The sequence below is a fragment of the Bufo gargarizans genome, chromosome 3, assembly GCF_014858855.1.
Source record: "Bufo gargarizans isolate SCDJY-AF-19 chromosome 3, ASM1485885v1, whole genome shotgun sequence".
NCBI lineage: Eukaryota > Metazoa > Chordata > Amphibia > Anura > Bufonidae > Bufo > Bufo gargarizans.
This window is the reverse complement of record NC_058082.1, coordinates 300643734-300659747: the sequence shown is the minus strand read 5'-3', so window position 1 is coordinate 300659747 and position 16014 is coordinate 300643734. Positions and strand designations below refer to the sequence as shown.

The following is a 16014-nucleotide window of genomic DNA, read 5'->3' as shown; positions in this document are numbered from 1 at the left end:
TTGTCTGGAAAGAGATTCATGGCAAAGTAATTTGTAATGAACCAAATTTCTTGTTGAAGTTCGGCAAAGCAGCCAAACTGAATTTTAGAAAACTTTGCTCATCTTTACTATTAAGCTACAGGTGCAAACTAAATACATTAGCCTAAATTTACTATTGTGTCTGCACCTAGAAATTGTCTAAAAAGTGGCACAATTTAGGGCAACATTTTTTCGCATTGCCCAAAAACAGGGTGGGGGTAACAGGAAGGGTGCCAAGCTTCACTGGAAAGGGCATATTGCCTAGGATGCACCATGTGCCAAAACTGTGCATTAAATCTGGCATAAAATTCTGTCCAACCAATAGTTGTTAGTGTTAAGTAGGCCAACCAATAGTTGTTAGACAAAGTTTCTAGTCCAGCACCACATTTATCATCGAGCATAAACCATTGTAATAAATGTTATGAAGGTCTAGACATCCTAAGATTAGATAATGTATAGGATTGGTAAATCTGAGCCACTGCATTATATTCCGTCTTGGGTAGTAAAGCTGTAACTGGATGGATAAGTAGCATTGCTAAATGCTTCAAGCAGCCCAGGTCTAAGGCTGGGTTTACATGTTGCTTTTTATATTTGTCACTGTAAAAACCACAACAAAAACTGTATTGTTAAAAACATGTCAATATTTTCCAAAATTTCCAGGGTCGGACTGGGAAGTTAAAGTGGCTCTAGAAAAAAGTGGCCTCATGTTGTGGGAGGGTCCAAATTAGGGTGGCAAGACATCCAGTTTTAGGCTGGACAGTCCGGCTTTCAGACTCCCTCGCCTGGATGGACGCAGGGATGTCCTCCTTTTCAATAGCTCACATTCAGACAGCAGCACTGTGCTACAGTATCTGAGAGTGAGCTGCAGCAACATATTAACTGACTGAGGCTTCTCTCATCCCCCAGTCAGTCCCTAGAGCAGGCAAACATGTCTCCATGTGGCTGATTGAGGGGGAGAGAAGCACCCCGGCTGCCCTCAGCTCACCTTCCCATCAGAAAGTTCTCCCCCCACCCTCTTTTTTGGCTGGCGATTGGGGCGTGGCTTCACTGAACTGGGGGTATGTTTTAGCTATTTGGGGGCGTGGTCGGAGAGGTGCGGCTTTCTGGGGGAAGACAGTGGCCACCCTTGTCCAATTTGACAGAAGGTGGGCCAATATAAGTAGGCAGGGCCAGCAATATTATATTGCAGGACAAAATACTGCCTTAATAGAACCAGATACCTTAGTGCGGCACTAAATACTGCATCAGCAGAGCCAAATACCACAGTAAAGCAGAAAATACTGCCACCCACCCCACAATATGAAGCTGTATCATCATCCTGAGGACGCCACTATCTTTGAATTCAGGAGGGCACCTGCGGCCACTGGCCAAGTGCACAAGTGCCTGATGCTCCTACATTAATTAATGCTGAGAGCTTCAGATCTTTATGTGCATTGCAATTGCTGTGGCTTTGCAATGCAGTAATTTCCCACACAGTTATTTCAAGTGAAACACATTTATATAACATGTTTCACCATAAAAAAGCAGTTAAATGCACTCACCCAGTCTATACAATAAAGTTTTTGTTGCATTTTTACTGTCAGTAGGAAGTACAGCTGCATCTTTAAAAGATTAAAATAGACAAATCACCAGGTCCAGATGGCATACACCCCCGTATCCTAAGAGAATTAAGTAATGTCATAGACAGACCCTTATTTCCATAAAGTAATTAACACAAAAGAGAACAGTATACTGCTACAGATGGACCAAATGGCAAAACACTGGGTAACACTGACAAGGAAAATGACTTAGGAATTTTAGTGAACAGCAAGCTAAACTGAAGAAACCAGTGTCAGGCAGCTTCTGCCAAGGCCAATAAGATAATGGGTTGCATCAAAAGGGGCATAGATGCCTGTGATGAGAACATAGTCCTGCCACTTTACAAATCACTAGTCAGGCCACACATGGAGTACTGTGTACAGTTCTGGGCTCCTGTGAACAAGGCAGACATAGCAGAGCTGGACAGGGTTGAGAGAAGGGCTAATAAGTAATAACTGGAATGGGGGGGACTACAGTACACAAAAAGATTATCACAATTAGGTTTATTCCCTTTAGAAAAAAGACAACTAAGGCGAAATCTTATAATTATGTATAAATATATAAGGGGTCAGTACAGAGATCTCTCCTATCTTCTATTTATCCCCAGGACTGTGACTGTGACGAGGGGACATCCTCTGCGTCTGGAGGAAAGAAGGTTTGTACACAAACATAAAAGATTATTCTTTACGGTAAGAGCAATGAGACTATGGAACTCTCTGCCTGAGGAGGTGGTGATGGTGAGTACACTAAAGGAATTCAAGAGGGGTCTGGATGTATTTCTGGAGTGTAATAATATTACAGGTTATAGCTATTAGAGATGGGTTGTTGATCCAGGGAGTTACTCTGATTGCCTGATTGGAGTCGAGAAGGAATGTTTTCCCCTAAAGTGAGGAAACTCTTTTTGTCTTCTACCTCACAGGTTTGTTTGTTTTTTGCCTTCCTCTGGATCAACTTGCAGGACAACAGGCTAAACTGGATGGACAGATGTCTTATTTCAGGCTTATAAACTATGTTATTGTGGAGGCTTCACTACTGGTTCTGGCTCACAATAACTTATGGAAATAACAGACCAAATAACAGAAGTGTGACATCAACCTTACTATGTAAAAACCACAATGTGTAAACAGTCTTAAGGATAATGTTCTATGGATAAATAAACCAGCATCCAGTTATTCAGTGTACTGTTCAGATACTGTAGGTCAGGGGTAGGCAAACTCCGGCACTCCAGCTGTTGCAAAACTACAACCCCCAGCATGCATACTTGCTCTGCTCTTTTAAGAACTCTCATAGAAAGGAATGTAGCATGCTGGGAATTGTAGCTTTACAACAGCTGGAGTGCCGAAGGTTGCTGATCCCTGCTGTAGGTGATAGGAAAGATTATTTTGTTTCTTAAATTCGGTATGTCCACCTTTGCAACCATTTTTTTTACTGCGTTAAAAATAGAAAAGAAAGCAGCTTTGTACAAATGGTGTTAATTGAAAACATCTGTCTACAGCTCCTGTGCTTACCCATGTGTCTTCATGGTTACAGACTACCAACATCCTGTGGTCATATTCCCGTTCTGTGCCCTTCTTACTACTTGTTAATGGAACCATTAAATGGTTTATATTATGTACTGAGAAACTATAAAAAAAAAAATATTTGTGGGGTCATTTATAGGGGTTTCTATCACCTATGCCCTCAAAGTCACTTCAGAACTGAATTGGCCCTAAAAAAGTAGGTTCTGTAAATGATCTTTAAAATGTGAATAGACCAGCTGCTTGAGTTATAAAAAATGATGATTACAAAATGATGACAACATAAAGTTACAGACTAAAAACGATCCCAGAGTAGTCTGATCCTGTAATCATATTCCCTTTCGGTGCCCTACTTGCTACAGAATGTACATTACTAGCAAAAAGGAAAGGACAGACAAAAGCAGTTATAATAAAATCACAAGTGCTGGAATGATACAAAATTTGATTGCAAAGGTGGACATAGATGTTAATAAACCCTTAACCCCTTAAGGACTCAGCCCTATTTCACCTTAAGGACTTGGCAATTTTTTGCAAATCTGACCAGTGTCACTTTAAGTGCTCATAACTTTAAAACACTTTGACTTATCCAGGCCATTCTGAGATTGTTTTTTCGTCACATATTGTACTTTATGACACTGGTAAAATGAAGTCAAAAAAATTATTTTTTTTGCATAAAAAAATACCTAATTTACCAAAATTTCAGAAAAATTTGCAAATTTCAAAGTTTCAGTTTCTCTACTTCTGTAATACATAGTAATACCCCCAAAAATTGCGATGACTTTACATCCCCAATATGTCTACTTCATGTTTGAATTATTTTGGGAATGATATTTTATTTTTTGGGGATGTTATAAGGTATAGAATTTTAGAAGCAAATATTGAAATTTTTCAGAAATTTACAAAAACCTAATTTTTGGGGACCACTACAGCTCTGAAGTCACTTTGCAAGTCTTACATAATAGAAATGACCCCATTCTATAAACTACACCCCTCAAGGTATTAAAAACTGATTTTACAAACTTCGTTAACCCTTTAGGTGTTGCACAAGAGTTATTGGCAAATGGGGATGAAATTTGAGAATTTCATTTTTTTGCCTAATTTTCCATTTTAACCCATTTTTTCCACTAACAAAGCAAGGGTTAACAGCCAAACAAGACTGTATCTTTATTGCCCTGACTCTGCCGTTTACAGAAACACCCCATATGTGTCCGTAAACTACTGTACGGCCACACAGCGGGGCGTAGAGTGAAAGGTGCGCCGTTTGGTTTTTGGAAGGCAGATTTTGCTGGACTGTTTTTTTGACACCATGTCCCATTTGAAGCCCCCTGATGCACCCCTAGAGTAGAAACTCCCTAAAAGTGACCCCATCTAAGAAACTACACCCCTCAAGGTATTCAAATCTGATTTTACAAACGTTGTTAACCCTTTAGGTGTTGCACAAGATTTAATGGAAAATAGAGATACAATTTCAAAATTTCACTTTTTTGGCAGATTTTCTATTTTAATATTTTTTTTCAAGTAACAAAGCAAGGGTTAACAGCCAAACAAAACTCAATATTTATGGCCCTGATTCTGTAGTTTACAGAAACACCTCATATGTGGTTGTAAACCGCTGTACGGGCACACGGCAGGGCGCAGAAGGAAAGGAAGGCCATACGGTTTTTGGAAGGCAGATTTTGCTGGACTGGTTTTTTGACACCATGTCCCATTTGAAGCCCCCCTGATGCACCCCTAGAGTAGAAACTCCAAAAAAGTTACCTCATTTTAGAAACTACGGGATAAGGTGGCAGTTTTGTTGGTACTAGTTTAGGGTACATATGATTTTTAGTTGCTCTATATTACACTTTTTGTGCGGCAAGGTAACAAGAAATAGCTTTTTTGGCACCGTTTTTTTTTTGTTATTTATAACATTCATCTAAAAGGTTAGATCATGTGGTAATTTTATAGAGCAGGTTGTCACGGACGCAGCAAAACCTAATATGTATACAATTTTTTTATTTATGTAAGTTTTACACAATGATTTCATTTTTAAAACAAAAAAAGTTTTAGTGTCTCCATAGCCTAAGAGCCATAGTTTTTTCAGTTTTTGGGCGATTATCTTAAGTAGGGTCTCATTTTTTGCGGGATGAGATGGCTGTTTTATTGGCACTATTGTGGGGTGCATATGACTTTTTGATCGCTTGCTATTGCACTTTTTGTGACGAAAGATGACAAAAAATAGTTTTTTTAAACCGTTTTTTTTTTTTTTTACGGTGGTCACCAGAGGGGGTAACTCATGTGATATTTTTATAGAGCCGGTCAATACGGACACGGCGATACCTAATATGTATACTTTTTTTTATTTATGTAAGTTTTACACAATGATTTCATTTTTGAAACAAAAAAAATCATGTTTTAGTGTTTCCATAGTCTAAGAGCCATAGTTTTTTCAGTTTTTGGGCGGTTATCTTGGATAGGGTCTCATTTTTTGTCGGATGAGATGACGGTTTGATTGGCACTATTTTGGCGTACATGCTTTTTTGATCACTTTTATTACCTTTTTTGGGAAGTAAGGTGGGCAAAATTTCAATTTTCTCATAGTTTTTTTTTTTTTTATGGCGTTCACCGTGCGGGTAAATTAACATGACCGTTTTATAGATCAGGTCGTTACAGATGCGGCGATACCAAACATGTGTAGGGAATTTTATTTTTTTCATTTTTAATCAGTGATAAATGTGTTTTTTGATTTTCACATTTTTTTCACTTTTTCTTACTTTTTTTTTTACCCAGACCCACTTGGTTCTTGAAGATCCAGTGGGTCTGATGTCTGTATAATACAGTACAGTACAATATATATTGTACTGTCCTGTATTTTACTTACACAGACGGGGAAGGGTAAGGACTGGGGCTCCCTCCCTCTGTCACCCCATCCTGTCGGGGGGCTGCAAAGGCACAGCCGCATCTTACTGGTAACTCTTTCCATACAGCGGTCCGTACGGACCGCTGTATGGAAAGGGTTAAAAGGCTGACATCCATTCACAGATGTCAGCCGTTTATACCAGGGTGTCAGCACATTGCTGGTATACCCACTAGAAGCCAACAATTATTAGTCGGGAGGCGGGCGGGGGATCGCGATCCCACCTGCCGCACCGCCTGCCGCCCGCAACACCCCCCCTGCACCTCCCACCAGGCTAAAATCATGCAGGGGTGCCGGTACGTCATGGGTCCTTAAGGATTCGGGATCCATGCCGTACCGGTACGTCATGGGTCCCTAAGGGGTTAAAGGACCAAGCACATTTTGGGGGGATGTTTTCATTTTTCCCCTCCCTGCATTCCAGGAGTAATAACTTTTTTAATTTATTTTTTAGACTGCTGTAGTACCTTTAATGGTTTATATAATGCATCGAGAAATTGTGAGGAAAAAAAAACATTTGTAGGGTAAACATGGGAAACTCACAATTATGCCTTTTTTTCTATTAACAGCTATGCGAATGCTGTTTTTTTTTGTTTTGTTTTTTTGCAAGATGAGCTGTATTTTTATCAATATTATTTTATTTCATTTTTTGGCAGTCAAGGTGACCAAAAATGACTATTCTTGCCTTGGGGATTTTTTTTCTTATGCTGTCATTAATAATTTTTTAATATTTCAGACATGGCGATACCATGTACGGTATATGAGAAGTGGGAAAAGGGTTTTTTATTTTAATATTTTCCTTTTTAATATTTTTTAAACTTTATTCACCTGCTTTTTACTTTTTTTTTTATTAGTCCACTTATGGGACTTGAAACTCAGATAGTTTGATATCTTGCATGGCTGCACAGCAGTACTCCTGCATTGCTGAGAATAACTATTTTACCAGTAGTCTATTATATGCTACCAGAGGCATAAGCTAATACCAGCCATAACATGGCAGGTCTGGCAGACTTCAGAATGTCCCCGGCAACCATTGCAAACAATAGTCACCCCACAATTGTGTTTCTGGTTGCTGATCAGAGGACAGAGGGCGTGCACTCCCTTTGTCTAACCGGCCAGATGCTGTAGTCACTGTTGCCTGTTTGCTAAATGAATGGGTTGAGAGACAACTGGATGTACCGTATGTGTTAGCTGCGTAACAGCCAGCATCCGCCATGTATGGATTGGCCTAAGCTTGTTAGCCTGCTCCATACTTTCCTTAACAACCAAAGGCATGCATGCACATTCATTGATTGTGAAGAGATTAATTAAAATGCTTGTTGTATGTATGCAGGTTTTTTTTTTTTAAATAAAATGGTCTTATGGCCTATGGTCAAATTTAAGTGAATGGGGCGGAACTGCAATACCAAGCACAACCGCTATCCAATGGATGGCGCTGAGTATTGTAAGCCGAGTGGAGGCCACAGCACTCATGGGACCACCACGGCCACCTTTAACAGCTAAACAGAGGTGCCAGGTGTCAGACCCCCACAGATCTGATATGCATAATCTATCCTATGACCCCTAAAGGCCCTATTACATGGGCAGAATATTGTTAGGCTCGTTAGCGATCGTCTGGCAGTGTAATACTACAGCAAACGCTCGTTCATCGGGTAATCAGGATCTTTTAACATGTTAAAAAATCCTGGTTTGCCAGTGGCAGATGACGCCGTATAATAGGTGTTCTGCTGCCAGCAAACAGACAGTATAGGGATGCATTAGCGATTGCTCATCCCTATACTGAGCATGCAGCGATCTCTTCCTCTGGCGAGCAGGCGATTGACAGAAGGGAACACTTCCTTCCCGACAATCGTCTGCTCTATATGCCTGTGTAATAGGGCCTTTATGGTCACATAAAATTCTTTTTATCAAAAATGTTAGATAGAACAGTACTTCTGAGTTGAAATGTGAACACACAAATAGTTAATGAAGTTGTTATCACTGACCTGCCAAGACATGCGATAAGTTCCATGTTAGAATTAAAAAAAATAATAAGATCCAACTATATTGATAGATGTTAAACCCATAGAAGGATAAAAAATTTAGGAAGTAGATTCTTTAAATACAATCTAGTTTGTTTCTCAGACGAGGAATGTGGACACCAAACCAACATTAGACTTCGCATTTTAAACTCTAAAAAGTCCTGTTTTTTTTTTCACTATTGAGGTTATACTTTACAAAATCTTTGCATATATCATAGTGAGTCTATTATCGGACATTCCTTGATTTTTATTAAAACAAAAAACATAGGAAAGTGTGATTTAGGTGCAATGAGCTGGTAATAATAAAACATGCATGGTACTTACCAAATATTTAAACCTATGAAGTTTAGCCAAGAAAAGATATAATCTCCTCCAATAAAAATTCCAATGTAGGCAATTGATACATTCTATAAAACAAAAACAAAACAAAAAAATGTCAGAATGGTCCTTAAAGGGTTTTCCCATCTTAGACATTTAGGGCATATCCCATCTGACTTCTGCAAAGACTGGATGAATAGGTAATCACACATATGATCTGCTCTCCATGGAAGTTTATGAGAGAAACAGCCAAGCAATATCCTGTATATGCCATAATTGTCTAAAACAGAAACACAGGGGGCTATTTATGTACTGATATATGCCACTTTTGTGGCGTATATCAGTCACAGATTTTGTCGCAAGCCATTTTGCAACAAAATCTGTGCCTTTTCCCTGCTCATGCCCTTATCCGGTCTGCAGGTCTTAAAAAAAGGAAGCATGGAAGAGGATCGTCCAGCAGGCCTGTCTCATTCATCATTTTGTATGTCAGTTATCGGCGTACAAAATTATTTATATCTACACCAGCAAGGGAACTCAAGTAGATTTTAGATTAACTCACATCCTGCTGGGGGAAGTGACAAAGTGTCACGATCATGGTCATGGTCGTGACTCCTGGATCCGCATGCAGTTGACTGCGATTTGGTTTATTGTCAACCACATGGTGAGGGCGGCTGGTATGTTGTCTCACATGTGGTTGCCGCTGGCAACATGTTTTGCACTTGGCAGTATAGCAGCCTGAGCTGTTGCTGGGCAGCTTGCTGTCAAGTGCATGCGGTTACTCCTGGCAACCTCTCCTTGTATGTATGCACTCTGTATGTCAGGTGTGCACGAGGTTTATGTAGGTGTGCACTGTGACACTTCCCTTCACTTGTGGCTGCCCGTGACAACGTGTTGTATTGTGTACATGTGGTGGCAGTGTCTCGGCCTTCGGGCTAACTCCCAGGACATGGCTGCCACGCATGTCGTTGCCTGCGGTAACAGCTGCAGTGTAATTGTTTTTTGTACACTTCCCCTTTATATGGCTGTTTTCCCATGCCTGGTGTAGGAAGGGTTAACTCCCTTCTGTGTGTGTGTGTGTGTGTGAACACTGGGTGTGTCTGTGGCTACATGGGCTATTTAGCCTCTGCTGAGAGCATTAGTCTGAGGGGTACTTCGGCCATGGTCTGCTGGAGTCATCCTCCTACTTATATACCATCTGCCAGTGGGGGCCACCCTTGTGGTCATAAGTTTAGTTTATGTATAAGTTTAAGTTATACATGATGTTATGAAGGTGTGTCTTTGGTCTCTTTGTTTATTGCAGCTTATGGTCCTGGGTTCCTGTGTATGTGTGGTTTGTGCTGTGTCCATTTGTGTTCTTGTGGACAGCAGCACTTGTACATGGGTTTCAGGCTTTGTGTCTGTGGCAGGTAGGTGTTGTAATTGTTACATTTACCTGCCATAAGCGGTTTATATTCCCCTTTCTTTGTAGCTTGGCCAGTGAGACTCCTGTTCGTCTGTATCTAGGAGGAACAGGTCGTCTTACTCTGCTCCTAGTTAAGGGCAACCCTGAGGGCTAGTAGGAATCTTAGGTTCTGGAGTATGAGCCCTCCTACCATCAGGGTCAGCTCTGACGGCTAGGAGACAGGGTCAGAATTAGGGATGTGATAGGAGGTGACCTGCTCCCTGATTCCTGTCCTGGCCTTGCAGCAACCATCATCCTCTGTCATCGTACGGCTGAGGGTTTTCCCCATCCTCAGCCGTGACACAAAGTTATGTAGAGGCCTGCTCCTCCACATAACTTTGGCGCTTCCTCCACCAGTACAGGCACAATTAAGACTGGCGTCTAAATATGCGGTCTTAATTGTGCCCCACATTCTTTAAATTGTTAATATACAGATTAACCTTGGGATTTAGCTCAGTTGTTTCATTAGTGAATTCTACTGTGTCAAATGGCAATTCCAGTCACTATGGTTGAACATGCATAATTAGTGTATATGTCATTAAGCCCCATGTACATTGCATCTCTCTTTGATTCTTCCTACTTTTTAGATCAACAATGTCTTGGAAATGCCATATATTTCTCATCCGGGGCAAAGCTACAGAGAGTGGAACAGGGAGAGTAAAAGCAACACTGGGCCCCAGTGACTTGGAGGAGCCCTAGGCACCTCAGCCACAAAGGAAGACACCAGTATTAAAGGGGCTGACCACTGTTCAATAATTTTCCAAAGGTTCTGGATACAGCACACGAAGTAACTTACTAATATATAGAGAACACCTGCCCTTATTCTCTGCTTTCAAAACAGCCGCCTGATGGGTTACAGTGGTCTGCATTCCATGCTGTAGGGTGTTCTGGTCCAAAATGGCCACTGATGGAGGGTCATGTGATCTGATCAGTCCATCGGAGGCTTTCACCGAACTGCAGCGTACATGTCAAGGAAAGGCAATGTCTGCGCACTACCATAGGAGGCATTAATGTTCTCCATACATTATATTAGTAAGTTACTTTATGTGCTATTTCCAACACATTTTGGAAAATAATTAGAGAGTGGACAACTCCTTTAAAATGTCACATGGCAATTATGTGGCCTGTTACAGACTTTTGCAAATCTGCTTACTACTAAAACTGCCTACTTTAATGTACTGTAATTCAGGAAATCAGAAAATTATAATCAATACAGAATTTAGATTTAGATAATATATAATGGTTGGCACTCACTATCTGGTGCTGCATGGAATAGACATAAGCCCAAAGGTCAAAAAAAATTACAACATTTATTAATATACATAAAACCCTGTAAAAAAAAAACTAAAATAAGAACAATAAAAATATCCTAATATTTGAGATACTGCCTTGTAGTGATTTACAATGGAGCACGGGCTAGTAATCAGTAAGTATCTCAAATAAGAGCAACAAATCATATATATAAAAAAGTACAATATATCAACAAAAAATATCACAAGATCATATATTCCCTGCTCAGATTGAGTTAGAGCCACTGATTACTGTCAATTTTGTCAGAATTTAGATTTACCTTGAGGGCACCAACGACTGTAGTTGTAAGTGCTGAATTGTGGTAACTGCAGAGTACTATCGCATAAAGTAGAATAAATCTGTCATGGAAAAAAGAGCAGAATATGGAAGGATTTGGTAGTTAATTGAATTGATCAACACACTTATAATGAAAATAATGTATAGATGCCCATAGTAGTGAAAACCTTAGGATACTGAAGTGCGAACAAATAATTTATATCGTTCCTAGGGCAGGAAAGGTTTTTAGTCTAGAAATGGTATGAGTAAATAATTACCTACAAGGGGTTTTCTGGTTTTAGTTTAGCAATGCTTAACCCCTTACTGACCAGCCTGTTTTGGGTCTTAAAGGGGTTGTCCCATGAAAAATATTCTTCATTTTTCAAACCAGCACTTGGATATGAATACTTTTGTAATAGCATGTAATTAAAAATGTAGCATATTCAATAAAAATGTATCTGTATAGCACCACCTGTTGATTGGTATTTTTTCTAATTTCTTTGACCTGCTGGCTGAGAAGGCCGCACATGCTCAGTTTCATCCTTCAACTTCCTCCTGAGCTGTGATAGGGAGAGCTGAGACACACCCCCTTAGCTACAGCTTAAAGGATACTCCCCTTGAGCTGCCAGTTTGATATAAATCTAGCAGAGCAATGAACGTGGAGATCTATGGATCCATGTAAGGTACATGGCTAGTTCTAGCTTTGTTAGAAAGAGATTGTCATGTGTAGTGCCCTAGAGAAGGGAGTACTTTGACATTTGCCTATATGCCCTATGCAGAGTTAAAACTTCTTACTGTTTAATACTGTGTACCTGCATTTTATAAGTTGTGATACATCACCTGTTCATTATCACTGTATTTACATGGCTCTGTGGAAAGGGTTAATGAATACTGAGGGGCTTTGATTGAGAAGCTGGTAATTTTTCACAACTGCCATAGGGTTTAAAGAAGACCATGTTTTGGAGGGAAAAACCAAGACTTGTTTACCACCCTGTTTTGGAAGAAAAAAAACAGACTTGTCTATCACCAAAAGCAGACAGCCTGAACTTTTAAATGTCTGGTTTTAGCTATGTTGTTATGTCTGGAAACTTGTTTTTGTCTGGAAAACCTGCAGTGTCATTGCCATTGAGTATCATTGAAGCTTTAATGAAAGTCTATACCAGACGGGAGCTGAAACAATGTATCTGTCTGTGCTGAGTTTCTCCACTCCACCCCTCCCACTAGAAGGCTCTAGTCTAGCAAAAAGTGTATATAATGAGAGCAGGCATAGCCCCTAGTGTGCTGAAGTTAGGGAATAGTGCTTGTAAGAGGAGACTTTGCCAGACTACTGAGTGACCAGAAGAAGACGCTGAGATGGGGATACGCTGCCACAGACCCTGGTTCACCAGCCTTGGACCAGGGTACCAGCCTTCTGAAGAGAAAGAGGGAAAGCTAGCTCAGCCCTTTCCTCAGCAACAAACCCTTCTTCTGCCAGGGAGGAGACTGGAGAAGCCAGCCCAATGCCTCGCCTGTATTGTTTTGTACCTGAATGCACCACGCCTTACCATCTCTTCCAGAGAGCAGCAACACGTGGTGACACTTCGACAGTGTCCGGGGGACCCAGTGTACGGTTTGGGCCACCCTAAACCTGGACACTGCACATGTACTATATAACGTCTGATTTTTATTTTTTACATTAGTCATGGGATAACCCTTTTAATGACCAAGCGTTTTTTTTCTCATTTTTTTTATCATCGCCTTCCAAGAGCTATAACTTTTATTTTATTTTTCTATCACAGCAAAGGGGCGGGGAAGTGGGCGTAGTTATATTGACTTGAAGCAAGGAGACTGCTGCCCCCTTGACTTCAAGCATGACTAGAGAAGCGCGCCGGCAGGTGATATAACGTTTTCTGAGCTTTAGCCGAATCGGCCTTCAGGAAGAAAATTATTGGCGGAAACACGCTGCTGGCTACTGTCAGGTACTGCTGGCAGCTTGGGATGGTTTTTGGAGGTGACAGGTTCCCTTTAATCCATTCCTGGCTTTTGCTTCAAAACCTGATCAAAACCCAAACAAGTAGTGGCACAGCAAAGGGTAGTCAGTAAGAGGCCATAATAATTTCAAACTCACAACAGGTACATTCAATGTACATACAACTGCTGATAATAGAAAGAACAGTCCCAATGTGAAGATTTCAGTTTTAAGGGTATGCCCTAAGTATTCGTTATTCATAACACGTGAAATTGTCAGTCTTATTTAAATATTGGACTGGCTCTAGACCATATCCATACAATGGTTTAATTTAGTTGATGGCAAAGGCCGAAAACTGAACTTTTACCTGCAAGTTAAGGCCCCTTTACACTGCCCAAGCATCAGGCAGATAATCTCTAACTATAGCAATGATTTGCCAGTGTAAAAGTGCTGCCAATTACCTAATAAACAAATGAAACCTCGTTCATCAGGTAATATGATCGTTTGTGCAGTCACCTGAATCGTTGTTTGCCGACAGCCTCTGCTGCCCACAAACAATTATTCTCTATAGGAATGAGTGGGGGAAATTGCGATCACTCCTCCTTCCTTCCCAACAATTGTCTGCTTAATTGAGCAGTGTTAGGTGGTCTTTAATTTTAACATTTTCCCAATGGAAAAGATAACTAGGAGCTCAACGGCCATCTTCTAGCTGAATGATGAATTAGATGTGCAATAGAGCTGCTGGCAGTACGTGTGTCACTAAATTCGGGGCTTGTTTATTTTTTTTCATAAAAGCCTTAGGCCTCTTGCACACGAATGTGATTTGGTTCCGCATCAGAGCCGCATTTTTTGCTCTGTTGCGTGGCCCCGCAAAAATTATAGATCATGTCATATTCATCCGTTTTGCGGACAAGAATAGGCATTTCTATATTGGGCAGTCTGTTCTGTTCCGCAAATTGTGGAAGGCACACGGGCAGCATCCATGTTTTGCGGATCCGCAGTTTGGCACGTTTGTGTGCAAGAGGCCTTAATGGGAATGTTTTGCTAATTAAGGATTAATAGGACAATGCTATATACATAAGTTATATTTCTCATTGTTGTCAAAACATTTCTAACTACTCACCCCATCATGCAGGCAAGGAGAAATTGGAAAGCAAAATAAATATTTGTCCACTTGCTAAAATGTATAACCTAAAAGAATAGTGCATATTTATTAGCTTCATACAATTCTTGTAGTAACAAGAGGAATTATACTTAGCATTTTTGTTTTCACCATTAGATAAACCTGAAAGATTAGTAGTATTTCATAACTAATGCAGTAAATAAACATAACCATTCATTACTGTAAAGGCTAAGTATAGTTTTTGCTCATTTTTTAAATTTTTTTTAATCCAGGCCTATTAATTTATTTATTTTTTCTACATTTTTATTTTTTAAACCAAGCAGTGTTTACTCCGCACATATCATTAAAGAGGTTTTCCAGGAGTAGGATATTGAAGACCTATCCTCAGGTAGGGTCATCAATATCTGATCTGTGGGTTTACAACAGCTAGCACCATTACAGATGAGATGTTTAAAGAGGTTGTGGCAGCCCAGTGACCGCTGTGACCTTCTCATAGCTGACCAAGTACAGCTCCGTACATTGTAAAGCAGCTGAGCTTGTTAATGCAGCTCAGGCCCATTCACTTGAATGGGACTGAGCTGTGCCTAGACCATGTGACCGATCAATGTGATATCACTGGCCTTGGAAGAGGCTGCAGTGATCACAGGATCTCTGCATCCTCTTCAAACAGATAATCAGCAGGGGTGCCAGGAGTCAGACCTCCACTTAATCAGATACTGATGACTTATCCTACCCCTGGAAAAAAAACTTTAATAAAGTCAGCCCACATTAATAATACCCTAGTCCCAATTCAAATAGGGTTGTCATCTGCTGGACCTTTGCTGCCTTGCTGTATTAGGGGCCTATTAATGTGTCACAGGGTTTAGGCTTATAAGTTCTATATTTTGCGTTTCTCATGCAGCCCTGGCTCTAAAGAAGTGAATGGGACGGGAGTGAAAAACGGAAGGCAACCAAATACAATCTGGGTGGAATACTTTTGTCACTGATGGTTGCTGGGAGATGTAGATTGTTATTCTTCAGTTTTTCTTCACAATGTGAAAAACGCATGCAATCCGGATACAATCCGGATGGAAAAAACGCACAAGCTGAACGCAATAGAAGACAAAACTGATTGAACTTATGTGCAAAACCAACTGTATTTTTCTGAACATTGCTCATGTGAAAGAGGCCTTACAGCTTCATGGGCGATAGCACACAAATGCTTGTACATATGGGCCTGGAACATACAGATGTGCCACAAGATCATTGTGTCAGACCTATCGTGTGAACTTATATTTCATTTGCCCTTTGATCCCCTGAAGAACCAATTATCACCGGTGGAAACATGTTGGGACTTCTGACAGGTGACAAGGATTTCTGCTTTGTGTATAGGATCACAAAGGTAGAGCACAGGGATTAGCCACTTGTAGGCAGGGATGTTGAAAAGGACATAACAGGGTGAGATTACCATGGCCTCAGGCTCGTATGTACAAGCATTTGTAGGATATCCTTCCCAAAACTGTAAGTAAGACAGGTCAGTACACAAGTTTGCACTGTGATTACTCCGCTAAGTCCCCAATCACTGTAATTTTCTTCATGATCATGGTTGTTG

General features: G+C 40.5%; 1 protein-coding gene across 1 annotated transcript in view; it reads right to left on the bottom strand.

The window, feature by feature from the left end:
• SLC35D2 (solute carrier family 35 member D2) overlaps nt 1–16014 on the bottom strand; it is an 89902-nt gene that overhangs the window by 11007 nt on the left and 62881 nt on the right. The window contains exons 11-13 of the mRNA XM_044286609.1: nt 14424–14491; nt 11357–11435; nt 8352–8434 (exon numbers count right to left, since the gene is read on the bottom strand). Of these exons, the coding sequence (XP_044142544.1) occupies nt 8352–8434; nt 11357–11435; nt 14424–14491 (230 nt within the window). The remainder of the gene's footprint in view (nt 1–8351; nt 8435–11356; nt 11436–14423; nt 14492–16014) is intronic.